The sequence below is a fragment of the Daphnia carinata genome, chromosome 4 (assembly GCF_022539665.2).
Source record: "Daphnia carinata strain CSIRO-1 chromosome 4, CSIRO_AGI_Dcar_HiC_V3, whole genome shotgun sequence".
Classification (NCBI taxonomy): Eukaryota; Metazoa; Arthropoda; class Branchiopoda; order Diplostraca; family Daphniidae; genus Daphnia; species Daphnia carinata.
In genome coordinates, this window is record NC_081334.1 from 391,257 (window position 1) to 418,666 (window position 27,410).

The 27,410-nt window shown below is 41.8% G+C and overlaps 2 protein-coding genes across 3 annotated transcripts; both read right to left on the bottom strand.

The window, feature by feature from the left end:
- Window positions 1-17,691: 17,691 nt before the first annotated feature.
- On the bottom strand, window positions 17,692-19,097 carry LOC130695270 (uncharacterized). Its single transcript, XM_057518388.1, has 2 exons — window positions 19,052-19,097; window positions 17,692-19,012 (listed from the first exon to the last, which is right to left on the bottom strand). Exon 2 carries the CDS (start codon window positions 18,874-18,876, stop codon window positions 17,692-17,694), a length of 1,185 nt encoding a protein of 394 aa, XP_057374371.1. The 5' UTR covers window positions 18,877-19,012; window positions 19,052-19,097.
- Window positions 19,098-23,901: 4,804 nt separating this feature from the next.
- LOC130695116 (uncharacterized) lies at window positions 23,902-27,168 on the bottom strand. 2 transcript variants are annotated; one of them, XM_057518247.2, is made up of 8 exons: window positions 27,124-27,147; window positions 26,956-27,052; window positions 26,368-26,603; window positions 26,194-26,298; window positions 25,651-25,805; window positions 25,388-25,575; window positions 24,969-25,271; window positions 23,902-24,880 (listed from the first exon to the last, which is right to left on the bottom strand). In XM_057518247.2, exons 3-8 carry the CDS (start codon window positions 26,380-26,382, stop codon window positions 24,651-24,653), a joined length of 996 nt encoding a protein of 331 aa, XP_057374230.1. In that variant the 5' UTR covers window positions 26,383-26,603; window positions 26,956-27,052; window positions 27,124-27,147; the 3' UTR covers window positions 23,902-24,650. The 2 variants fall into 2 exon arrangements, with proteins under 2 accessions (XP_057374230.1, XP_057374231.1); XM_057518248.2 differs by lacking the exons at window positions 26,194-26,298; window positions 26,368-26,603 and having other exon boundaries at window positions 27,124-27,168.
- Window positions 27,169-27,410: the final 242 nt, after the last annotated feature.

A 27,410-nucleotide genomic window follows, 5' to 3' on the forward strand; every position in this document is an offset into this window, starting at 1 on the left:
CCGTACATTCAGGAATAGCCTTCTGCGGTACAATTGGTGGGAAATTGAGAAAGAAAAATATGTGGCCTATAGTAAACAGAGAAAGAGGTCATTCAGCTTTTTAAAAAATGGTAGACATGATGCCACTGAGCATCATATCCGTTGGCATTAGCCAGACTGGCGACAGAAGCTCACGGACGCACGACCCCACCCTTTCTCTTTTCTTTTCTGCTGATGCCGAAGCGCTCAGGGTCGGTGGAAATCACCAAATTGGAATGAAAATAAAAATCTCAAGGCCCATCCTGCTCGCTGCGATTTCAATCATTCTAGTCAGCAATGTTCTTTTGTTAGCTACCTATTAGGCACATGTTTTTTTTTGGTCCAATAGAATATGCCACATATTTGCCAAATGCGGTGCAACCTTCGCAAAGGGATCCGGCTATGTTTGCTAGTTATGTTGTCACTCTACTGTGAAACAATTGTAATATAATTATAAAGTTACATTATACGGACCTTTAACTTGGACGGAGTAGCTAGTTGTCCGTGGAGGGTGAGACTGGACGCTGCACGAGTAGTTTCCCTCATCATCCTCCGCAACACGTTCTATGCTAAAAGAAGAGAAATAACGTTACACGAGCGTGACAGTGTGCACACAGGTTATTAAACGTAAGTATGTTACTCGTGCAATACGGTCGAATGATATTTGCTTAGGTATAAAAAGGTACGGAAAATTACTCACTGGAGAGAGAAGTCACTCTGGATAATAAGACAAGATTGAAGGGCAGTCGAAGAACGGTCAGGCAGCAGAACACCATTTTTACTTCAAGTGAAATACTCTAATATATCTGGAAAATGAAACAGGGATTGAATAAACCGTAGTAATTCAAAAGTATTTGTAAATAACGAAAATGATCGAAAATCACATTCAGCATCTGGTAGACTGCAAGGCAATTTCAAATTCGTTCCGACTAGAACTACCCTTCTGTAGGTGTCGTCGACGTCATTCTCTGATAGCTAGTAGGAACTTCTTGTTTCAAGTGTTGATTTTCGCGACTGAAATCGGCCACTTTGCCATCAGTGCCACACAGCTCTGCTTTCACATTCGCTCTAAATATCTCTGATAGCAGTGGTAAATAATCCTTTAAAGTATAAATTGTCGATCTCTGATATCTAAATATAAGAAAAATGTAATATTAACCAAAGTAAACTACAGTAAATGTAAACTTGCCTGATTCTGATGTCTCACTCGAGCAGACGTTTCTTTACCATAAATCGCCAACTGAATTGAAATTTAGCATTAAGCATTAGTAACACAATGTTTGCCAGATTTTTTTGCTGTTTTTTAAATAATTCAAAATTATTATTTAAAACGGACTTTAAAAACTTACAGTAATGTTTAAACTATATTGTTACGTTGGCAATATCCGATTCGCCACTACGGCGGTGACAACAGCTCTAGGACGGAAATCCCGCCCCAATTATGGCCGTCCATTGGAGCACCACCTTCGTCGCCGGATATAAAAGGGGCGACTTTGCACACCTGTGTGGCTTTTTGATTAATTGTTAGGGCAGTTAGTTGCAGTTGTGTCATTAAACCCTTTCGGTAAAATACACATTATCTTTTAATCTGAAGCACAACGTCTCTATCTTGGTTCAAGATCCATATCCGTGACAATATCCTTGTAAAAAAAAACTCCTTCAATAATCAAAGTTATTATATAAAAGGATTTTTTAGATGAAACCATTTCCCGGTGTTTAGGGAAAGACAACTGGAATGATAAATAGTTCCGACTTTCCAATTTTCGCATGCTGATTCAGCATTTTTGCCAGTCATCGTTTAGCCTTCACGGAGCAGGTTATTGTTTGTGCTGTGTCTGTGGTGTGTCTGTGCTGCGTCTGTGCTGCGTCTAGAGTTTTCGTGTAACTAACTAAAAACTAAACTAACTAGTGAATTTCGCGTTTGTGACTTTCTTCGTTAACAGCTAGTGCTTCTCTTACTTTGTGTGCTGTGCCGTTCCGGAATACTTTCAGTGCTTAGTGCTTCTCTCGATCCTGTCCAGGGGCCCACTCTGTTCCTGTCCAGTGGCCCGCTCTGTTCCTGTCCAGCGGCCCCCTCTGTTGCTGCCCAGCGGACCGCTCTGTTCCTGCCCAGCTGCGTAGTCTTCCCACTGAGGCCCCTTATTGTGGATAAAAATGGATTCGCAAACCGTAAGTCTATTTTTCATTTAACTAGTGCTGGGCCGATCCCAGACACAGTGTATCAGGCTCGGAACGGATAGGCAACGGTTCGAGTGCTGGCATTGTTACTATAAGTTTAAGGGCATTGAGACTTGTCACCTCAATGGGCACAGGTATCGGGATTCGTTTCACAGTGTCGTCGTGAAACCAATTGTCTGGCCATGGTCAGTGGACCTTCAGTTAGATGAATATCTTAGTAGGGACATAGGCCGACTAGGATTAGAAATAATTGCTGTAGTTTTTAAATTATATATGGAAATTAGGTAAGCTACTTTTTCAAATGCAATGAATTGCCTTCTTTCTTCACACAACTTAATGCTTTTGTTCATTCTTTTTATGGTTTTTCAACTGGACTTTACTTACGTCTTACTAATTAAATTTTTTCTTTTCTTTTTCTTCTTTGTCGATTTTGGCAGGGGGCTTTGCCTGGCAATTTTTTAAACTGTTTCCTCAGGCCGTTCTAATGCTTTAGTTCTTTCTTCATTTTTTTGTCCTCATTGTTTATTTAAATTCCCTTTTTTTCGCGAGTGCTGGTAAGGCACTTTTAACAACGACGTTTTTAACAGTTTTTTATGGCGCTTGAAAAGCTTTTCCGTTTTTTATCACTTTTTTGGCAAATGATTTTGCTTTTGAGTGATTATATTAATTTTTTTCCTTTTCTTTTCGTTTTCACATTTTTGAAACTTTTTTTCCAACGGCTTCATATCTTTGCCGCTTATTACTACTTTTTTTGCCAATTGATGTTTGCTCATGCAAGATCAATTAATCGTTTTTGGCCTTATTCATTACTTAAATTTCTTTTTTTGTCGCGAGTGCTGGTAAGGCGCTTTAACACCGAAGTTTTTAACAGTTTTTTATGGTGCTTGAAAAGCTTTTCCGTTTTTTATCACTCTTTTGGCAAATGATTTTGCTTTTGCGTGATTAGAATAATTTTTTTTCTTTCCTTTTCTTTTCGTTTTCACATTTTTTAAACTTTTTTTCCGACGGCTTCATATCTTTGCCGTTTATTACTACTTTTTTGGCAATTGATCTTTGCTTATGCAAGATCAGTTAATCATTTTCTTTTTTCTTGTTTTGCGGGTGTTCTCACGGTGCTTTACCAAGCGACTTTTCTACTTTTTCTTCAATCCGCTTCAAATTGCTTTTCCCTTACAACTCTTTTTGGCAATTGATTTCCACTTAAGCGAAATTAATTTTTTTTCTTTCTCGTGGGTTTTGATTGTGGTATTTTTTCAAACCATTCTTTAAACGGCTTCGTCAGGCCGCTTTAACGCTTTGTTTATTTCTTTTCTTTTTCCAATTGATTATTGTTTTTGTCTCCTTTGCCTTTTCACAGTTAGGCTTTTTGTTATTTTTAATACTTCCGTACATTATCGATGCTTTCCTTCAGTACTAAGCTTTTGTTAAAATTATTTTGATATAAAATCGTTTTATATTAAAATGAATTCCCGTCATCGTCCGTATAGTGCTAGATAAAGAGGAAACGAGTACGCGAAGATCTGGAATACATCCGGGAACTTAATGATGATGCAGATTTTGATGGTGCCTATTCAAGTAGTTCTTCTGATGTCGCTGACTTTAACGATAATAGCGGTGCTACAGAGGAAGCTGAAGATTTTGTCAGTTGCGTAGGGGATGAAAATTGAAATGTAAATGAAATTGGGAACGGTATAAATGCAATTTTTAGTGACGGTTCACCGTTATCGACGGACGCTGAAGACGGTTTCAGTGATGATGACATTGAGATTGTAGGTACATCTAGCGCTGACGAGGTGGAAGAAAGTAGTGAGGAAGAAGGGGTTTCCAACTTTCGCGAATTATTTGCTTTATGGGCAGTTACCTGGGGAATTAATCAAAATGCAGTTGATGCTCTTTTAGCAATTTTTCGTTTGTTTTCATGGGGCTCGAACTTTCCGAAATCTTGTCGAACATCGGTAAAGACACCTCGTAAGGTTCCGGTAAAAAATCTACCTCCAGGAAATTATTATCACTTTGGAATACAAAAAGGTATTGAAATGGTTCTACGTTGGTTAATGAAAGACACATTCCGGAAACAGTTGAAATTTTTGTAAATATAGATTGGCTTCCTATTTCAAAAAGTAGTGGGGATCAATTTTGGCCTATTCTGGGAATGATTAATAACGCAAAATGCAGGCTTGTTTTTTTTATTGGTCTTTACCATGGAAGTGCAAAGCCTCTTTTCTGTAATGACTATCTTGCTGATTATGTTGCCGAAACAGGAACGCTTATGGAAAGTGGATTTTCATTAAAGGGCCGTCGTTATAGCTTTCGCGTATCATGTTTCATATGCGACACTCCTGCTCGTTCATATATATTAAATATTAAAGGTCACACGGCGTATTTTGGGTGTTCAAAGTGTATCCAACAGGGCGATTATGAAGGAAGGGTGGTTTTTTGGAAAATGACTCGGATCTTCGAACTAATTATTCTTTTCGCAACCGCATCCACGAGGAGCATCACAATGGTTATTCAGTTTTAGAAAATATTGAGAATGACATGGTTTTTGATTTCCCCAATGATCCGATGCATTTAATAGATTTAGGTGTAACTCGGGAATTGCTTCTGACTTGGATTCGTGGTCCATTGGAAAATAGGTTGTCTAGAATTTTGCTTGAAGCCATTAGCTATCGATTAGAAATAACAAGAGAATTTATACCTAGGGAATTCGCTAGTAAAACCAGATCTTTAAAACTTATAGATAGATGGAAGGCCACGGAATTCGGACTTTTCAACAGTTATGTCGGCACTGTTGTCCTTGCTGGTATTTTGCCAATTCGATCCTTCAACAGCTTCCTTGTTTTCCATATCGCCGTGCGTTTTCTTTCTTCAAACAGTTTGTGCGTTTTGCATAATGAATATGCTAGGCAACTTTTACATTTATTCGTTAATGAATGTAAAGAAGTTTATGGGTCGTATTTTCTGTCTTTTAATGTTCACAATTTGCTACACATATGCGACGATGTGTTGCGCTTTGGATCATTACCAAATTTTTCGGCTTATCCGTTTGAAAATTATCTACAAAAATTTAAAAAACTTTTGCGTAAGTCTCATCAAGCTTTACAGCAAGTAGTAAAGCGCCTACTTGAAATTGTAAATGTAAATTCAACCCCTCCGAAACTGGAATTCGATCTCCGTCACCGTTGTTTTCGAATACAACATGATAGCGGCCCTGTACCAGATAATTTTAAACTAACCGTAGAATACAAAAAAATGCGGCTAGGCCCCTGGTTTCTTAGCTGCAAGGCACCAGATAACTGTGTCTTTCTTAAAAATTTGTCTCTCGTCTTAATCGACAATATAATAAGAAACCAGGAAGGGGATTTTATTGTGGGAAGAAAATTTCGCCGTAAAATGGATCTCTTTTCTTATCCTTTAGCTTCTTCTTCATATAATATTTTTGTCGTCGGAGATCTATGCCCAAGGTCAAAAGCATGGCCTTTGAATCAAATCAAATTTAAAGCAGTAAGATTGCCGAATTTTAAAGGGAATGGGGTAGATATTGAAAATTATTTTGCAGTTTTTCCACTTGCCATGGAAGAACATGCTTAATCTCGCTTCTTCAGCATGGCATCTTTCAGTTTCCACAATTTTTTTTTTCCTTTGTACATTTGCGAGATTTCCTTTTTACTTGATTAATTCTGAAGTTTGTATTCGATTACAAACGTATGTTCTAAATGTTACAAGAAGGTTTACATATGAATCGTAGTCTAGTTTTTTCCAGTCCAAATGCAAATGCTTGTTTTTGTAGGGGAAGTTCCTTATTTTGGAAGGCACCGAAGAACCATGGGTTACAACGGTGCCCATATCGTGGTTTGACGGCGAAGTTTGTTGGTGGCCTCCAAAATGCAAGGACTTAACCAAGTTTATTGAGTTAGGATACGAGCCAGATAGGGAGAAATGGGAAAAGCACCCTGCCCGTGTTAGAAAAGGCTTTGGTATGGGTTATCTGTTCTGATTACATAGCGATCCTTTTTTCAATTAGTATTGATTTTGTCAACATAATCTGTCCTTTAGATACGTATCAAGAAGCACGGCGTAACGAGAAAAAGGCCTTAGAAATGGAAGAGATTTTGACTACGGATTCGGAGAAGGAAAAACGCAGTAGAAGCGCCAGGAAGCTAAACACATTTTTGATAACAGCAGTTTAGCCCGAACAAAACCCGCATTGAAAAAAACTTCCGTTCAAATGTTGAGTGATGAGTCGGAAGACGAGTCCCCACCGCCTCCTCCTCCTCCATCTTCATTGTCTCTTTCGTCTTCTATAGGTAATTACAAAATCAAATTCACATAACAGAGAAAACAAATAATCTTTTTAATCCATATTCCTACCAATTCCTCTTCAGTCTTAGACTTACTTTTTTTTTTTAATAAGGCACACCAGTTCGTCGATCTGCATCGTCATTACGCGAGTTTCCACCTTTAATAATTGATGGTAATGACAAGAATTTCTATAGCAGCCACGAAAAAGAGTTGAGAAAGAAAAAAGGTAATATTAACTATTCGAACTTTAACATTCTGTTTTTATTTTGGGATTTCAATTTTTGTTTTGTTGTTTATTATGTAGGATACAGGGGAAATGATAATTCATCAGACAATTTGACAAACAGCCCCTTGTTGGTGTCGACTGAAAACGGAGCAAACAACAGACGCCACAGAATTTCTAAACATCACGGTGGTATGCGTTTTTCTTTTTTTTTATTTTCGTCTTTTACTTAAAAGCCATTTTTTTGTAATGTAGAATCCCCCGATAAATTTGTACATCGAGGGATAGTGTCTCTTTCCCATGAATTACGAGACCAAAGCTCTCTAGGAATCGCCGTGCTTGACCGACTCAATAACATCGAGTCGGCTATCAAAAAAAAGGATGTGGAAAACGATCAAAACGAAGAATTTTTGGAATCTCTTCCTCTCACCACAATGGAGGATTTTAAGAATTTTAACGAAGAACTGAAAAAACCTTGGATTAAAAAATGCTTGGTAAATTTTTTTCTAATACTTATTAATACGTTCGTTTAATTATTGCAATTTTATGTTTTAGACCAATCATCTTATCGGGATTGGTGGTCACGAACCAAAAACCATCATTCGGCTCATTACACGGCGCGTGTTCACTAAGGATGTAGGGAGGCATTTCAGCTGGTTTGGACAGAGAGGAAATGAGTGCCTCTCCGAGACGAACATCGGAAAATCCATCATAAGTAGGAGAAATAAAAGTAATTAATTTTTATAGTTTTACGGATGTGGCCGGCGTTGTACCCAGAAGCGTGACAGCGAGCACGAATAGACGGAAATATAGATGAATAATTCCAAAAGTCACAAAAGACGAAGTGTATTAGTCAGGGGAAACACTTAACACAATTTCACACAAGTTCGCGAAGGGAAGCCAGCGATAACGCAAAGCTCCTTCTTTCAACCACACAGTAGACGGCGAGATCACAGACTGCCATGCGTAACTGCGAGTAGACGACTCGTCGCCTACGTTCCGGTTGGCTATCTATTGAGGGGAAATGAATCAGGACACGAGATGGGGGTACATGACAGGATACTGTAATGGGGTATGAAACTTGTAACACTCGGCCCTTCCTGACTCGAAGTTACACACGAACAATACAAATGAAACAGAGGGTTTTCTGGAACTTCGAAATGAACCGGGAATGGGAAAACAAAACAAACAAAAAAAAACATTACCGACTACTGGAGCAGAAAAAAAAGTACGAGAGAAAAGAAAGAAAAAAAAATTCCTCCCTGAGGCTCACGGCTCTTCACACCCACCCAAATGACGGCGATTTATCAAAGCAAAAAAAAAACAATTAACAAATAACACCCGCAGCAAAAAGAAGAATGAGAAAAAGAAAGAGATAACAAACGACGATTTATCAAAACAAAAAGAAAACAAAATATCAAATGACATCACCACCCAAAGAGAGAAAAAAAACGACAGAAAAAAAAATGGAAAAAACACCATAACAAAACCAATAACTCCCCCCCCCCCCCAAAAAAAAAAAACACGATAGAGAAAGAAGAACGTGTACGTGTTATGTGTGGTAATCTTTCATCTACGCAGGCCTTTTTGTCCGTCTCCCAGCTCTAGTAGTTGTTGTTGGCCTGTCTTCCTGTGGATGCTCTTCCGACTCGGACGAAGATGCGTCACTCGACGAAGATGAAGACTCGTCGACTTCCACATCTTCCGATGCGTCCTACTCCACATCCGACCGACCATGGAAGCGACGAATTTGGCAGACGTGGACATTAAAACGCCTGTATGATGACTTCTTCCGTTGCGCGGGCAAGTCTTCGACTAGGTAGGTTGTTTGCGACAGCTTCCGTACTACCTGGAATGGCCCTACAAATTTAGGAAGAAATTTCTTGGTGGAATTTTTCTTTCTTGGCTTCCGTCGAACTAGAATAAGGTCATCATGGAGAAACTCGGGTTCCGGCTTCCGCACTCGATCCGTTCTTTCCTTACTTTTTCTTTGTTTTTCCACAATGCGCAAACGAGCTGACGACCTCCATTCCGAGACGCGTGATAAAAAAGTGGCATGTGGTTCTTCTTCGTTCTTTGGCCAAGGAAAGAGATTTTCTATGGCTAGGACTGGTGGCCATTCACTAGCTCAAACGGCGTTACCTCGGTTGTGGCTTGGCGGGCAGTATTGATAGCATACGTTGCGGCTGCTAAATGTAAGTCCCAATCCGTATGTTCGGGGTTGACAAAGGCGCACAATGCAAGTGTTAGCGTACGGTTAACTCGTTCAACTAGTTCGTTGGTCTCCGGATGCTCTGCAGTGGCCAAAATGTGTTTTATATTCCAGGGAGTTACCCACTCGGCAAATGTCTGGGACGTGAAGGCTGATCCCTGGTCGCTAATAAGACGTTGTGGTGTACCATGGCGAAAAATAATGTTTGTCTCGAGGAACGACATAACAAATTTCATCGACGTGTCAGGAACAGCAGCAACCTCGACCCACTTCGACAAATAGTCTATCGAGACAATTATGTGACGATGGTCAGAAGCAGTGACCTTAAACGGGCCCAAGTGATCAATTCCGATAAGCTGGAACGGAGAAGACGGTGGTTCGATGGGCTGGAGCCGGCGAACCACCTGACCAATTTCGTGTTTGTGTGTTTGGCAAAAAGAACAAGATTGAACAAAAAATTTTACGCTCCTACCCAGCCGTGGCCACCAAAATCGACTTTTAATTTTAAAAAGAGTTCTCTCCACACCCTGATGTCCAGATGAAGGAAAATCATGACATGCTTCCAAGATTTTTCTACGAAGGATAGAGGGAATAACGAGTAGCAACTTCCTGCCAGAATGTTTGTTCTTTCTATATAGAATTTTACTACGGATGACAAAATTTTGGGAGATTTTACAAGGGGAAAGGGTGTCTAATGCTACGAATATTTTCCGTAGCTGGCCGTCTTGTTGTTGCAAGAGGGCAAGCTCATTTGAGGCATAACCCACTTCGGGTTCTTTTACAGCGACTACTAGACAATCATCTGTCCGGGAATCCATGCAACCGGCAGGGTTCCTGGACAGTGTGTCCGCAACAATATTATCTATACCTTTCACGTGCTCTATCGTGAAGGTAAACTCCTGCAAATCAAGCACCCCCCTCGCAAACTTTCCCTTTAAGTCCCTTTTCCCCATCATCCACTTGACGGCTGAACTATCCGTCTTAACAAAAATATGTCTCCCATAAACGTAGGTACGCAATTTCTTGAGTGCCCACACCACTGCTAAACATTCCAGTTCATTGGCGTGATATCTTGTTTCGATGTCCGACAGCCTTCTGCTGATGAAAGTCACAGGTCGATGTCCTTCACCAGCATCTTGCGTCAACACTGCTCCAAGACCAGTTTGACTTGCGTCAGTCTGAATAGTAACTTCCAGAGCGTCATCGAAATGAGCCAGAACAGGAGCAGTCGTAAGACGCGCTACAATACTGCTCTTTGCGCCTTCGTGACGTTCCGTCCATCGCCAAACAGCATTCTTTTTGAGGAGAGCGTGCAAAGGGTGAGCCAATGACGCAAAATCAGGGACAAAACGCCGATAGTACGGCGCAAGTCCAAGAAAACCTCGTAGTGATTTTAAATTTGTATCAGGCATAGAAGTCAAAGCGCGCACTTTCTCGCCTTCCGGGTGAATGCCTTCCGCATCGATTACGTGTCCTAGATGGGACACCTTGGTGGCGCCGAAAACGCATTTGTCAATGTTCAGAGTCAAATTTGCTCGCTCTAGAGCTGTTAACACCAACTCTAGGCGTGCCAAGTGCTCGTCAAAAGAACGACCAAAAACCAAGATGTCGTATAAGTAAACTAGACACATATGCCATTTCAAACCAGCCAAGACCCTATCCATTAAACGTTGAAACGTCGCCGAAGCATTGCTCAACCCGAACGGCAGACGTGTGAACTGACAAAGACCGTCTACAGTGACAAACGCTGTCTTCTCCCGATCTTCCAACGCTACAGGCACCTGCCAATATCCACTGGCCAAATCCAAACAAGAAAAAAATTGCGCACCTGCTAGCCTGTCCAAAACATCGTCAATGCGAGGTAACGGATAAACATCACGTTTCGTTACCGCATTTAAACGTCTAAAATCAATACAAAAACGATAGTCACCAGATTTTGCTTTACGAACCAAAACGACGGGCGAACTCCACGGACTAAAAGATTCCTCGACCACACCGTCTTCTAACATTTCTTCAATCTTTCCCGCAATTATCTGTCGTTCGAATGCTGATACCCGGTATGGCGCAGATTTCACCGGACAAGCATCCCCCATGTCAATACGATGTTCAACTTCAGTGGTTTGCCCAATTTCCCTTTTTGACTTCGGAAAGCATTTTCGTCGACGTTCAAGCATACCCATAAGTTTTTCACGTTGACCAGAGTCTAGTCCCTCCCCAATATTAACTTGAGTGATGAATTTGGCTTTATCACCTACTGGAAGAACGGTGGCACAAATTTCAGAATCCCCGTCTCTCAAAGTAGACAACACGGCGTTATCGTTCAGTTCAACAGTACAAAAGAAATGCCGTCGCCTCAGTCTCAACGTCGTTTCGAAGGCGATTCCTCCGCAAAAGACTCGATCAGACCGTCGCTTACGTCAAAATCTTCTTCATTACTCCCTTCTTCTTCCAAAAATATTCCCTCCCTGCTGCTTTCCTCGTTAATTATATGCACCTCTTCCGCCCATCGCACGCTCTTTTTCTCCTTCGTCAAAACTTCCTCTACCCCCTTTCCTTCGCCGTCTTCGATTTCCCTGTTTCCCTTATTTAAATTTCCCTCAATTAACCCTATTTCTTCCCCCCTTACACCTTTCCCCGTTACGTTACTCTCTCCCCTTACTAGATCTAACTCCCTACTTTCCTGCGCCACTACACCCTTATTTTTCTCCTCAACTAACCCTTCCCCGACTAATTCAATTCTCCCTTCCCTTACTACAATGCTGGTTTTACTTTCCACTATCCAGTCAACACCCAAGATTAGCGCAAACGGAGCGGTCCTTAGCACGGTGACGGACGTGAGTTTAACAAAATTGTGCTTCCACTTAACGTTCAACGGTAGAGCTCCCTCTACTCGCACTAGCTTGTTGTCGACGCCTCTCAATTTAGTTTTCGTGGAATTCCGATGAAGGTCCATAAATTTCCGCACGACGCTTAGCCGTACCACACTAATGCTAGCGCCCGAGTCGACGAGTGCCGTGACTTCCCCACTTTTTCTATCCAGACCTTTATAAGCGGCAGAGCTGGACGACTTTCTGACAAAAAAAAAATCCTTTTAAGGGCACCATTGTCCTCGCCGAGCTACCCCGTCGTTTTTTGTCGGACAGTCCCTAGCAATATGGCCATGTCGATTGCACGAATAGCACAACCTTTGCGCTGGGCCCCTGGGTGTAAACCCTCCACCTCCTACTCGCGGAACGTTAGGGCTGAAATTAACCGCAAGCCGAGATAACGAAGCCGAAATTTGATTCACCAACCGATCTCCCAAGTTTTGAAAAAGTTCGGGCAAATCTGGAGTCGATGGAGCAACATTCGTCGGAGGCGCTGTTAAGACGGGTTCCGTCGTTAACATTGGGGCGGGTACGTTTGGTATTGCGGAAGTTAAACCAAGTTGGTCAAGGTCCCTGAGTCGCGCTAGGAAAGCCGTAAAGTCCACTGGTACCGGTGACGTTAGAGCTGCGACGTAGATGGGGTTTGCGAGACCACGTAACAACAACTTGATGACATCGGCTTCAGGTAGGGCAACGGGACAACGAAGGCAAACCCGACGCTTGTCCAAGGCGTACTCGAGACACGACTCCCCCGATTTTTGCGTTCTTGCTTCCACAAGCGAGCTCCACTCTAAAAACGAGAGTGTACGGGTGAAATTGGTCACCAACGCGACCGACCAAAGCGCCCAGGTAGCATAAAGATGGCCCGTCTGTACGTGCCATTGGGAGGCGGTACCCTCAAGTCGGGTCACAGCCACTAGGAGACGGTTCTCCGCGGTCCAGCCTTCTAAACCGGCTACCCTCTCGACATGGTCGATGAAGCCCTGTACTTCCTCACCTACAGCACCCGAAAAGCGCGGTATCTAACCGAAAGCAATTGTCGACGGGCGAGCATTTGGCGCAGCTGGTATCGCGGCAGCAAGGGCTTGGATAGCCGCGTTGTTTTGTTGTTGTTGCGCTTGGATGACGCCGACGAGTTGGGCAACTTGATCGTGCCTCGCCGCACCATCAGCCGCTGCGACTTCCGCAAACCGATTAAGAGCCACAATTAATTCTGCATTGTCTGCCATGTTTATCGGTGTTGGCTCGGTTCCCGTGAGAACAAATTCAGATTTCTGACACCTCGTTTTCATTGTAGGCGGACGCTGCACTGGGCGGACGATACGAGCCCTTGCGGACGAACTACGAGCAGATTTTCTCGGGGTCCGAAGATAGTATTCGGGTTCGAAACCGTAAAAGGGGTTTGTAATGTCGGTATCCAACTCCGACATGCAGAAACACCGCACTCAAATTCCAAAAAAAAAACGAAAAGAAATGGACTGAACGCCACAAAAATGACAGTGGGAAAAAGAGAGAGAGAGAAAAAAAATTAATAAAGAAATAAATCAGATGCACACTTTAAACTCCCAGGATGAAGAAAAAAAATAATTGCGAACAAAAAGGCACTTATCCAACGGGTCTCACTCTCACAGAGGATCGTCCAAAAAAGAATAGATGTTGAGCGCAAAAGATTGCGATCAACACTCAGCAGAACCAAAAAAAAAAAACAAAAAGAAAAGGTCAAAACAAAAGTACCCCCTGTACACAAGAGGGACACACACACAAAAACGATACCGTCCAGAACGAGCAACAGCCCGTAAGCAGAAAAAAAAACTTCACGGCACGGCTTTGTATCAAGGTTCTTTTCTCGCCTTCAAAAAAAAGAGAACGAGCAACAAAAGAACCACTCAAAAGGCCATATCAGCAATCCCGCTGATATGGTCGCTCAAAACAGAAAAAGAGAGAGAGAGAAAAAAAAATCTCTTTCGACCAAAACGCGTGGGCCGTCCCAAAAAGAAAAAAAAAAGACGGAACGCACCACACAAAGCGGGTCGGGCAAGAGGTATGCCGAAAAAAAAATACACTTCCAACTACACACAGTCAAAAAAAAAATAAATCATGCACTGGAATTGTTTATTTTAATAGCCCGTGGCTATAGGTAACAGGGGTTGAAATACTTACCTGTACCGTTCCTCCACTCTTCAACAAAGACGTCGCGGCGGGATGGGATCCACTCCCCTTCGGCGCCGGTAAGGACAATCCACAATGGCGGCGACCACGTCTGCGAAAATTTCCTTCAAGCGTGGGCGGCACGCGGGTCCGTTGCAGGCAACTTTTAAAGAAAAGTTGTTCGATGGCCTGGCGGAGATGAATATCCTCGATCTTCAATCCTCCTCGATCCCTCTTCTGACACCAATTGTTACGGATGTGCCCGGTGTTGTACCCAGAAGCGTGACAGCGAGCACGAATAGACGGAAATATAGATGAATAATTCCAAAAGTCACACAAGACGAAGTGTATTAGTCAGGGGAAACACTTAACACAATTTCACACAAGTTCGCGAATGGTTGCCACCGATAACGCAAAGCTCCTTCTTTCAACCACACAGTAGACGGCGAGATCACAGACTGCCATGTGTAACTGCGAGCAGACGACTCGTCGCCTACGTTCCGGTTGGCCATCTATTGAGGGGAAATGGAATCAGGACACGAGATGGGGATACATGACAGGATACTGTTATGGGGTATGAAACTTGTAACAATAGTATGTAATATTTTCCATTTTAGTGGCCGCTAAAAGGACTCAACCAATAATTACCGAGCAAGATGCCATCAAGGTGATCCAGGCTTTGCTGCGCCATTGCAAGGATAAAGAAAAAAATAATAATGTAAGGGGGATTTAATGTAATAAAAATTTTTTTTTATTTGTCTTCCAAACTACAAAGTTACGTGTTGAATGTTATTGTTGTATATGTTAATACAAAGAAATTTCTCACCTTAATTCCATCGTTGTGTTACGTTATTTATTATTTATTTTTTACTTAAGCCAGGAACTTTCTACTTAAACAAAGGAATTTTCATAATTCTCACTTGTTCATGCATGTCCTTTTCCCGCCCAACAGGACGTCCCTCGGATATCCATCGGCATATGCCCGGGAGGTCTTGTAATATTCAGTCGGTATCCGAGGAGACAATACAACTCGGAGGTCAGGCAGTTCAACGGATGTCCGTAAGATGTCACCGTAATCAAAATAGGATATACCACGGATGTCCGAGGGACCGAATTGTGCTATGTGGGTTAATTCGATAGCTATGGTCTCTATCTCCATGTACTCTCCGTGGGGAATTTCGCGACTTATTGATAAATCAGACTGTTTCGTCGGCGATTTTCTTGGTGAAAAGAAGTTAGCAATGTTATCTACGAAAGATAGGTTTGTGCTATCGGTGTTTTGAACGCGTATCCGCTTGGATCGTAAAATAGCCTCTGGGTTATCTACTTGGTTCAAGGGTGCGTAATTGAGTGTAGAACGGGTAGATTTTTTTCGAAAGGGTAGGGGGTCGAAGGTCATATAACTGTCAGACTGAGTTATTTCGTTTGTGGAATTGGGATTATCAAAAATTTCCGTGAAAATGTCATCAGATTTGCTGGCTTTTTGGAAAAAGGTACGTTTTGTCTTAGGTTTAGCACCTGTATACGACATTGTAAGTGAGGTCAAAAACCGCTGCCACCAGATGTAAAGGAGGACACGACGCTGTCATGTTGCCTCCAATACTGAAAACTAAATGCGGCGCTGCTACTCACAATGTCGTGTATAAGTAAGCGTAAGGCACTACGTGTATGATAGAATAATCGTGTATTAAAATACCACAAGTAGTCAACCGAATGGACAAATCAGAAGACAAAGAGCCTACAAATTACTTGGGCATATGCTACGAGAATGACTAAGGCAAGCATCGAAATGACATTAAGAGGGAAAAGTTACGCTTCAGCTGGCGAAATGAGGTAGCGGCTCGAAAGGAACACTGAAGGTCTACTCAAGATAGTTCTCTCAGGGGTCAACTAACTATTGCGAGTTGTTGATGGCTTCTTATATGTTAGCCACCGACCGTGAGACCCATACGGGACAGTGTTAAAGGATAGGAGGCAATATCGGGCGGTATCGGGCGATTTTGGGCGCAATGGAGAGGTATAGGCGGCAAATTCGGGCGGTATCGGACGAATGTAGACGATAGCTAAAAATCGGTCGGGCGGTTTTAGGCCATTTCGGGCAATCTCAGACCAACCGAAATAAATCTATTTTTAGCCAGCGTGCCCAGACATGTCTTCATTATTTTTATATTCTTAAGGGAGTTTTAAAACTAGGTTAGTAAATGAAGGCTCTGAGTAACAAGGGGCTACAGGTAAAAGATTCTAGTCTATTTGAGAAAGAAGGTAAGAAGAGGCTTCGCTAGACGATTCGTTACAGTGGTAAGGAATAAATTTTCACTTACCAGGTTGCAGGTGTTGAATTTTCTTTTGACTATTAAACGAAGACTTGGTGGCTTTGGAATAGGCAGAGAACCTGCAGTGGGTTTGGACAACGTGCCTTTAGGAGAAGATTTCTTTGATGGTTTGGCCTTTACTGCTGTTTTTCTAGAACGTTGAGTGCAAATCTCTTCCTCACTGTCAATTTCTGTTGTTTCTCCAGGCATATTAAGCCTCTTCCTCTTCTTTTCTTGCTGTCCTCTTCCTGTATTGTGACATTTCAAGATAGGAAGACCAGCTTCCACCCGAGGGAGATTACGTCTTGCTTCCTCATATGAGCCTATGCAGAAATTTAACAAAAATAGCCACCACAATAAAACAGTCAGAGTAAAAAGCATAAAGTCAGAGCAAAAAAGGTTTACCTAATTTTTCCACGATTTTGAAACAGGGGTTACTGTCCCATTTTTCAACATCAGGAGGCATTCCACACTTCAAGAGATTTGCTTTGTACGCAACAGAATACGTATCGTCGGGTAAATAAAGGATGTCGTTCTGGATCCAATTTTCAGCTACAACAAGTAGCCAGTTACAAAATACTTTATTGTTATCTTTCAAAATTGTGTTGAAACATATATAAAATTATTTAAGTAAAAAAACATTTTTAAGATAGAATTTTTTTTTGTTGGAAATTCGCAATGAATATGTTAAAAATACGTCAACTAAAAACATAGTTTGACATCCTTGTTAAAGTAATCAATCGATTTAGTTAGTTTTCCAGATGTAGTACGTTATTGTTAAACATCGCTAGCAGACAATAAGTGGATGGGTTTCAGTTGGTTTTGTTCATTTGATTTGTGAAAAGAATTGATATTACCAGCCTCCTTTGGATTGCTCTAGAAGAGAGTATTGTAACAACTCTGGGTTAAGGTTCGCTTATTGGACTCACTTCACAAGATACAGCACTAAACACAGGTGATAACTCAATCGACTATCCGACTGAGTTCAACTGTTCAACTAACTACTCTGGCTTATCAGAGTCGGGCTTTTAAGGCTCCCGACATCCGGCCAGAGCGGCAATGCTAGCCAACGCCTGACTTGCGGATCGCCTATCATCATGCGATAGGCTACAAATTCCATTGGCGCTACAGTATATTGTAACAGTATGTTGTATTGACGGTTCACAAGACTAGGACTGAGCCCCGATACACCACCACGGGGGGACTATATAAGGGGGAAAACACTGACGTCACACGTCCGGTAGCATTGCATACTAACCGGATCACATAACGTGGTCATTGACCACGTGACATCCCCCCCTCTAGCTGCATTCGTCCCCGAATGCATTACTAAAAAACAAACAACACAAAAAAAAGATATAAACCGAAAGAAAACCGGGGACACTGCTACATGGTACAGGCCACATGACACCCCATAGCTCGAATGGATATTTATGATGTTCCGCTGCTCGTTTTTCCCTCCGAAGTCCATTTCAGTATCGATCGGTTATCCGACCGATACTGTTGACTCTCCGATCTTTCTCCTTGCTGTGCGGCTGCCCCTGATGCGTTCCTTGATGCCACGGCTCCCATTAGTCCCTCTAGCAATTTTTCTATTCGGTCCATTCTCTCACTTCCCGTCGTTGGTGTTTGTTTTCCGACCACGCCCATCGCCCATTCCTCGTGTCTCGCTCGGGACGTCATCTCCTGATACCGCTTAATTTCTTGGAGGAATTCGTCACATGAGTTGGGTTTCAAACTCCAGAGTTTCTCTAGTAAACTTGGCTTGAGTCCTCTCCATAGGTGCGCCAATTTCGTAGCTTCGGTCATATTCGGGTCTACTCTGCGGCATAAATCCAGGATGTCGTAAAAATACTCGATCGTGGATTCCTCGATTCCTTGTTTGCGTTCTCTCAGATTCGCTTCATTGAATCGGTTCTGATTAACTGGCTTGAATTGCTCCAACAGCTGTGTTTTAACTCCTGGTACAACTGGTGGTCCTGCAACATCCTCCCATTCGGCTGCTAGTTGTCCCGCGGCCTCTTTGTATGAGTACCACTTCTGCGCTGCCCCGGACAGCGACAGCTCCACGTGGTCGCGAAGTTCTTCATTTCCCCATCGATTATACCTTCCGATTCTCTCGTATCGATGCATCCACTGCACGACGTCTTCCCCGTCCTTCCCCCCGAAGGTGGGTGGGGATTGGAATTTCATCTGTGCGGCCATCGCGTGCCTTGCGCCCCTTTGCTGTTGAGCTGCTCTGAATCCCCGGATGAAGCTGCTGATATTCGATGATCTTCTTCTGAAATCCGCCAAATCCCACTCTGGCTGCTCTTCTCCGTGTTCACCCGATCCTTCTTCCTCTTCGGCGTCCTCCCACCGCTCAGTTTCCTCCTCACTGAATGTGAGATGATACTCCTGCCGAACGGATGCCGGTTGCTGCTCCTGTTCGTTAGCCCCGACCTCTATTTCTCCTCGCTCTTCCGTTCCGCTTTCCCTCAGCGGTCGACTGCGCGTCCTCGTCCGCCCCTGAGATGTACTCCCGATCTCGGGTATCCCCCAACTACCCCGTGACACGAACCGTCCCCGAGCGTCTCGGATTCTCTCCCCGCTCCTTCCGTCCTCTTCTCCTATCATCTACCTCCCGCAATCCTCGAACCGCTTGTTTCTTGCCGAACTCTTCGGCTCCCGGTTCACTCCTCCGCTTCTTGCCCAACACTTCGGCTCACGGTTACTTCTCCGCTTCTTGCCGAACACTTCGGCTCACGGTTCCCTGCCCCGATTCTTGCCAAACACTTCAGCTCACGGTTACTTCTCCGCTTCTTGCCGAACTCTTCGGCTCACGGTTCACTGCCCCGCCTTAGCCCTTTTCCCCGTTTTTTTTTTTTTTTTCCCGGCGTCTCTCCTTCGTTATGCTTCCCCCGATTGCCCTACGGTCGGAGCCGTGACCCCATACCCCAACAATTTAAGGTGCTAAGACCAGTTGGGTCGTCGACTCTCAGGGGTCCCTGACAGCCACCGCCTCCGTAGCACAGAATCGAACAGAAACATAACCACAAAAGAGACTTACCAGAGGTTCTGCATCTCCACCATGTAACAGTATGTTGTATTGACGGTTCACAAGACTAAGACTGAACCCCGATACACGACCACGGGGGGACTATATAAGGGGGAAAACATTGACGTCACACGTCCGGTAGCATTGCATACTAACCGGATCACATAACGTGGTCATTGACCACGTGACAATATTACTCAAAACTGTTTATCACTGAGGTTGGTTTTTATTGGTTGGTTGTTGAAAAACAGTGTTTCTTGTTCGTTGCATACATTACCATTTGCACAAAGCCAATAAACTTTCAAGAAACCTATTTCACGAACTGTAAGGTAATTAAACACCAAAATGATTTCACCATACTGCTTTGCTTCTTCGTGATTTGCGGTACGTAATTTTACGTACGTATTTTATTAATTACGTAATTTTTTCCTGTTTATTGCTGGTGGTTTCATATTTACATTGCGCTCAGGGGCCAACTACTTTATTTTATTCTTCCAACCAATTTCAAGAGCATTACCCGCTTCAGCATTACGGTACGATAATCCTCCAATTTTCAGTGTCATATTACTTGTTTTGGTGGGTTTTCGTTGAAAGATAAACATAACGTTTTTCCTAGACATTCGTCGCTGTATGCATACTTTCGTCGGCAGTTCCCATGAATAAACGAAAGGTTAAAGATTTCGTTGGTCCGAGACAAAGAGCCCGTAGAATTCGTAGAGTTGTTGATGAACAACTAAATGGAAATGACTGTGTTACTTGTGACAACGAGGAAGTTGGTAATTTACTGGAAGAAACACCAATCAACTACATACTTATGTAACGAAGTCATCAAAATACAACATTTAATTATATTTTAACTTGTTTGTTTGTTTTCTTTCTATTCAAATTATATATTATGTTTGTTGTCCGTTTTTATAAAAGTATACCTTATAAATATAATAATTCAAGTGTCATTTCCTTGAATTCTATTTTTATATTATACTTTACATCTTACTTGTTGCTGATTGGATGAGCTTCATGCGTAGAACATCGCGCCATACATTTCCGTGAATATGAAATGTTGCTGCGTGAGATATTCAATAACTTATATCCGGAGCTCATCTGTCGGAAATGCTATGTTTCCCTCGAACCTGTAAAATCTATAAAAGGATGCCCTTTTGTTCCCAAAAGTTAGTTCTCACTAGTTCTTGTTCCTGCTCTTGTTCCAGCTTCAGTTTTAGTTCTCTACAAGTGTTGTTCATTTCATCAAATTTAGTGAGTGCAATTTCTATCTTTCCCAATAACTATTGTGAGTGTTATTCATCGCTTATTGTGCGACTAACAGCTCTGTATCTTTATTTTTCCTTACAACATTTATCATCTTTATTCCATCTTCGCCACGGCAGTGACGGTAAGACTAAATTCGCGTAACTCTATTTCTTACTTCTGTTTCCCATTTATGCCCTATAGTTGTGTATTCCTGTCTATTCGTTTGGCCTATTAGAACAAAATATATTCGACATTGTGGTAACGCCTCCCGAGTTCATTTTATTACTATTTGTCTTAATAACGTGAAGTCATTCTTTCCCACAGAAGAATGCTTTACACTTAGAAGGTGTTGATGGCGGTTTGAGTGTTGTATAGCGACAGCAATTATTTAGAAAACGAATCGCGCATTGGGAAGTAGTAGAACTGATTCATATCTTTCTTTCCTCCCCAAGAATTATATAACGCTGTTAGGCACACCCCGTAAGGTAAACACGTTGCCGCCCTGTCTATAGACGTCTTAAAGACACTTCATCTGATCCCGTTATTCTCTTGAACAATTGTCCTAAGATAGTCTGATCTTGGACGTCTTACGAATATCTTATTTTAATCGTAGTGCTCAAGTCCCGGGTTAGTCTTTCCGGGGACATCCTTAAGACATCTTTTTTTAGCTCACAAATCGCCCTGTCCTTAATTAAACCTGTCTTGACATCTTAAAGACGTTACTATTTAGTGTTCGAATTTCCTTGACCTAAGGAACTCCTGACCAGATATCTTTGATACATCCTTTTTTGGACAGAGATATCTTTGTACCAAAGTAGGCCTGACCGGACATCTTTTAGACCTCTTGTTTTAGTCTGGGATGTCTTTGGGGACTATGGGACATCCTTGGCATATCTTACAGTCAACCCGGTGCTATGTGGGTTGCCAATTTTTTTTAGCAAGTTTGAAAATTTCGAGGAATTTCTTCAAGGCCATTAAATAATTTTGCAAATTTTATAGTTAAGGAAACATGGGACCTAAAGTATCGAGGATACATCATGTTTACATACTTAGAAGCCACCTTCACGCTTACTGGGAAACACGTCCGGCAAGATGGCGTCAAAATATTAGCTATGATGTCACCAACTTTAAGGTGCGCGTTTCGTTACCTCAGGGCTAATGAACTAAGAGTGGCCTTGCTGTCATATAAAATGAAAGGACAAAAAATTTAAATTCAGGTAGGGATTTACTTGTGTTGGAAATGTTGCCCTCTGCTGTCTTTGTTTCAAGTGCTGTCATCTTGTGTGAGACTTTGTTTGTATGCTTGTCTTTCCTTACTGTTACGTTTCCACCCCTAGAGGTCAGGTCGAACCTTAGTCGACCTCTGGTCCAGCCATTCCACTTCTAGGGATATTACCCTATTTAGGGGGATTTAAGGAAAATTTTTGGAATCTAGGGTGTAGTTTTGGAAATCTAGGGTTTCAGGGATTGTCCAGGGCCTATTTAATTTTCTGGGGATTTCTGGGGATTTTGAGATTTTTGACCCATCCGCTGTTGCCTTTGGCGCCTCTATGCAACTTCAAAAGTAAAATGTTCCTCAATAAGAGCCACCAAGCGGGCTGGGTTGAACGGTTCGCTTTTCAGAAAGTAACAGCTGGTCATGGTGTACTAGCATGGTGTAACAACTCCTTGTTATAACGGCCTATCTCGGCTGAAGCCTGTTTGGGGTCTAGGTTATATATTGTCAGAGACGCCTAGTGGCCGATATTGAAGTAAACAAGGGGACGTGTCCCCTTATCCCATTAACCTACCTGTTACATATCAAAATTAACTTCTAACCTTTGTGTAGTTATATTATCGTATTTTTATGTTTAGTTCGTATAAAATGTGGAAGAAGTGGAAAAAAATCTTGTTTGTACTTGTTGTTTGTACGCGCCGCGCGTGGCCAGTTTACGTTAGGAAAGGAGAAAAAAGAAAGATTTACACTGGGTTCGAACTCGAGACTCCCGTACTGTAATCGAGTGTTCTATCCATTAGACCACTGAATTTGTGATTAATGTCTTACCGCGATACTAGTATATCTTCTCCGTACTTCTAAGTAGTTCCGATGGTGGCGTTAGCTATATCTAACCTCAGTTAGGCCACACCCACCTCCTCTGAAACAGGCTTCATTCGAGATAGGCCTTAAAATGGAGAGTTGTTACACCATGCTAGTACACCATGAGCTGGTAACAGGGATTTTTCTGGGGATTTTATTTTTTTTAAATAGGGATTTGTGTCCCCAGTCTGGCAACGTTCTAGGGATACCACTTTGCGGAAAGTGGAAATACTGCTCTGGTCTCTCTTTTATTTAGACGGGGAGTCGGGATTTGGCCCGATGTGACGCTAAAAGGGGGCTCTGCTGTTAGCTGGCCGCCCTCACGTGAGTCCTTAAGAAGGAGCTCTGCGTTACTGCGGGCTTCCCTTCGCGAGTGTGTGTAAATAGTATATGTGTATGTATTTTGTATGTCTTTGTTGTAATTTCTCTGTGTCATGGTATGAGTAAATGAAGAAACTGCAACACTTGAGAACTTGAACCTGCTTGACATTCAAGTGCAGTAGTATAGACTGAATTTTAAAAATGATCTTATTCCAGCTAACTACAGCGACATAATGCTGTTGCCTTCTGTGTCTTTTAATTTTTAGTTTCGGGGAAAATGCAATTTTAAAGTTTCGCCCCCGGGGCACCGCAAAAAGGCGATCGTTTCGGGGTGGGTGGCCTTTGCAAGCGGGGCGAGTTTTCGGGATATGGCGGGAACCCCGCTATTTTTTAAAATTCTTTTATCGTGGAAAAATGTCCAATTAACCGAATCAACAGAACAAAGGTACCACCAATACGAAGTATAAAGTAATCTACAACAATTATAAAATTAAATTTATTTTTTCTTATGGTTAAAAAAACTATATTGTTTTACAACCTGGCAAATAAAACTCATTTGGGAACCAACGAAGTGTATCTCACAATGTTTTAACAGGTATTGCAACATTAATTGCTGTGTGGAAGGAACGCTAAAAGTATTTAGAAAACAAAGTAAGTTGGGCGTCCATAGCCTAGTGGTTATGGCGTCTATTGATCATCAATGACCCTAGATAAGGCTTAGACGGATTGAAGTAATGTACATGGGAACATGGGACATGGAGCCTGAACTTGGGGCGCGAATCTGCGGTCGATGATCAACTTTTGCAAAATTACCACCACTTGAGAAATAAAATAAAACTAACTAGTAACTTTTGGGCCCGTCCAGGGCCGGGGCCAAGGGGACGAGTGCCAACAAATGTGTAGTGACATTGTTTAACACCAGCATTCTAGAAGAAACAATAAATATAGAAATAGCGACCTTGTTTGAAGTTAAGTTTATTATGTAGGCTAAATGAACGCAAACAGGCAGTTTGACATGATCATTTTTTTTGCCCAGTCAAAGCCCAATTCATAAAATTAAAAAAATCAAAAATCATGTTCAAACTTCGACAGGCCACTACAACAGGCGTTTTGACGGGCGGAGACAGTGAGAGGGTCGGCAGGCAAAGAAAATGGGGAGGGAGGGTCTTAATTCGCAAAAAGATTTTTAAAGAGTAGAAGGGCAAAAAATGGCGTGGATCGATTTGCTAAAAAAAGCGTTAAAATACGCTAGCACCACGTATCCCCGGTGTTCAGTTACTAATTATTACAAGTTAAATGAAGACAAGAAGTAGAGCTGGCTAACTACTTTACCCACGATTGTCAAAATACCGCATGTCAAAATATCCCATAATCGTTGCTTTGGGAAAGCTTTAGAAGAAGATAAGTGCAGTTACGAACAGGAATAACTACGCACTCCAGCTGATCATGCAATCACCAAAGCAGGTAATTTGTGTCGCGGTCGTTTTGTGATGTGAATCGACGGGTGTTATTGTAGTAGCAGTACTTCTTGTTTGTAAATTTTATATGAGGCGTGATTAACTCACATCCCATTTCTTGCCCTGGGTATTTGGCTTAAAAATTTGTCTGAATAAATGTGTTTTATTTAATTATGTTAATTATACCGAATAGTCTTATTTTTTGGTTGCCATTTAGTTATTAGTGCTGTCTCGAAATATTATTAGCGCGTCACGCTGTCTTTGTGACTACTCTTTTAGCTTTTACAGAAAAGCCAACGTCAATTTGTTCGTAGCATCTTTCCCGAGTATCTGCTCCCGTTTCAATATCCAATCCATCCGGTTCCATTTTTATGACAACACGGACATCATCGGTGGTTGAAGGTTCAATATATAGTTCCGTTTGATTCCTAGCCTCTTCGCATGATAGTTCACCATGGTTATCCTCTCGACTTCTTGTTTCTACAAAATCATTTTACCATCGGTCATTTAAAGAAATCATGAAACTTTCAGCTAAACGTACGAACAAAAAAAAAAATAGAGGACTTACCGTTTCTATAGTTGGAAAATTCTATTGTTTCAACTTCAAGCATCCCACCTAATACGTCATCGCTCGCACTTCCTTCTGGATTGGATGGTACACCTGAAGGCAATGTGAGAACAGAAGGGTCCAAATTCTCCCCCGAATTAGTGTCGAAGGGAACGTTCATTGGCTGGGGTTGAACATTCTGCACCCATTCTAAAGGTAGTTCTGTATTCGGCTGCACGTTTGAGTTTAAAAGCTGGTTTATCTCATCTTCCTCTCGCCAATAAGGATTGTAAGGAGGATCTCTTTCCGCATTCTCTGAAATAGCTAGAAACAATAAAAACAACTGATGATCATGGAAAACCAAGAATTCATTTTTAACGATGACGTTGATAATATATCTGAGACGTCACATGAATTCGCTGACTTTGTGCATATAGTACCTTTGCGCTTGATGTAAAAGCTGCCCCTGACGAACAATGCCAAGGTAACAACGATAAGCGTCCCAGTGAGCCATTTGCTTATGGTGAAAGGCTCGGTGAGGCTCGACTGAGTGGTTGCTGGAATAAAGTTTTCAGATTTTTTACACCGGAAGGCGTGGCGCATGCCTACCAGTTCTTCAGCAACAGTTCTAACCCAAAAAGTAATAGTGTTTAAAGGTCAATTAGTAGCATCTGTACAGAGAGATGTAAATTGAAGCGAATACCCGGGAATACACGAGCCGCAGTCTTCTTCACGTTTAGCACAACCGCCGGAATGAGGCGGTTGCCGTAGGAATTTTTCACAAGGAATGCAGTGTCCGTCACAAAAGCCATCAAGGCAGTAGGTGCCCGGCGTCAAGCACTCTGAATCCTTGCGACACTTTTTTGCAAAAAAAAAAAAATCAGTATTCCATTGTTACATTTTAAAATGACCGAGCAAAATTTTCTAAGCATTTCTTCTTGTAAAACGGGAAAATGGATTCTGTTTTTATCTGATCTGTTATCGCTTTTTAAAGACAATGACAAATGCAATATCATGCACTGTTGCCATACTTGTCTCTATTTCGTGTTATCACAGAAAGTTCGAGAAAAGATTATTCCAAGAATCAAGAAAATGGCAGCCATTTTTTATGTAATTGCACGCAGAATTATTGCAGAACTACTATGCGAAAAAAACGTTTAAACACAATGTGTTCTTTACAACCACGTTTAACGTGCAAGAATTTTTAGTGATGCTACTTTTAACGAAGAATTGTCAGTTAACTTACAGTTTTCAACCCCTGGCCGAATGGGAAGAGCACTACAAGGAAACAAATCCAAGGCAGTAGGGAAGAACGAATCTTCTGCGTAATTTGCATTCCCTTCTGTACTTTCTAACAGATGACGTTAATAAAACAAATATGTTTATGACGTCATTTTTGAATTTAGGAATACATTTTTACCATCGTGCTATGCATTACTGTTTTCCGAAGACTCGTTTCGTCGATTACACGCCCTTTCGTTCTGTAGCTCTATTATACAGCATTAATCTAACGTATCTTCACGGTTGTGACATAATCGCGTGATCATATCTTGACCAATCATCATCAATTGTCCAATCATGCACTGGCATATTTTCGTAATCTGGGACTTTCATAAAGTTGAAAGGTCTTCTGCATAGAAAGTACTGGAAGAAATTCTACAATAACCAAAGAAATTTACTGCTACCTGGTTGTACAGTGTATTAAAATCCTTAATATTTTTTGAGAGGATATTCGGAGCGAGCTCGAGGGCGAAAAACCTTTGCTCTAGCCTACCATTAAAATTCTAACTGTGTTATGATATCTGAAAGAAGACGATCTTATTTCACACGCTGATTTCTCTCTTTAATGGGTAATGAAGAGTAATATGCATGTATTATTGGTAGAGAATTATTATCCCCTAAAACATTAAAGCACAACCGTGTTCTTTACGATCGCTTTTAACGTGCAGAACTTCTAGTGAAGCTACTTTTAACGACGAACATAAATGACAATTGCCATTTAACTTACAGTTACTAACATCCCGGCCGAACGGTAAGTGCTACCCTAGGAAACAAATTCAAAGCACTACAGAAGAACAATTCTTCTGTTCGGTTTGTATTTCGTCCTGTACATTCAAATAACAGATGATATTAATAAACGTATGGATGATTTTTGGATTTAGGAATAAATTTTTACCTTCTCTCTAAGGATGAATGCACCTTAGCGACTCCTTGCTTTTTCCACTAGCACCGTTTTATTACCATCGGTCACCTAATCATTTCAAAATGGCTCATTTAAGATAAAGCGATGTATTAGTCAAGCCACCTCGCGTGATCTTATCTCGTAAAGATCTACACTGGCCTTGTAACACACTTAGTATAGGCTATACGATACAAATAAGGTAGTGGTAATGAATCTTATAAAAGAAACAAAATATTCATACGAATCGTTTATAAAAAATACTGATGGAAACTCAAAACAAA

What these genes read in the sequence shown, in the direction of transcription:
- LOC130695116 (XM_057518247.2), bottom strand. An exon ending in CTTTTACATCAAGCGCAAAG is followed by an intron (nt 25,272 to 25,387) that starts GTACTATATGCA and finishes TATTGTTTCTAG; the next exon opens with CTATTTCAGAGAATGCGGAA. An exon ending in ATTTTCCAACTATAGAAACG is followed by an intron (nt 24,881 to 24,968) that starts GTAAGTCCTCTA and finishes ATGATTTTGTAG; the next exon opens with AAACAAGAAGTCGAGAGGAT.
- LOC130695270 (XM_057518388.1), bottom strand. Translation starts at nt 18,876, where the DNA reads ATGATAGGAGAAGAGGACGGAAGGAGCGGGGAGAGAATCCGAGACGCT.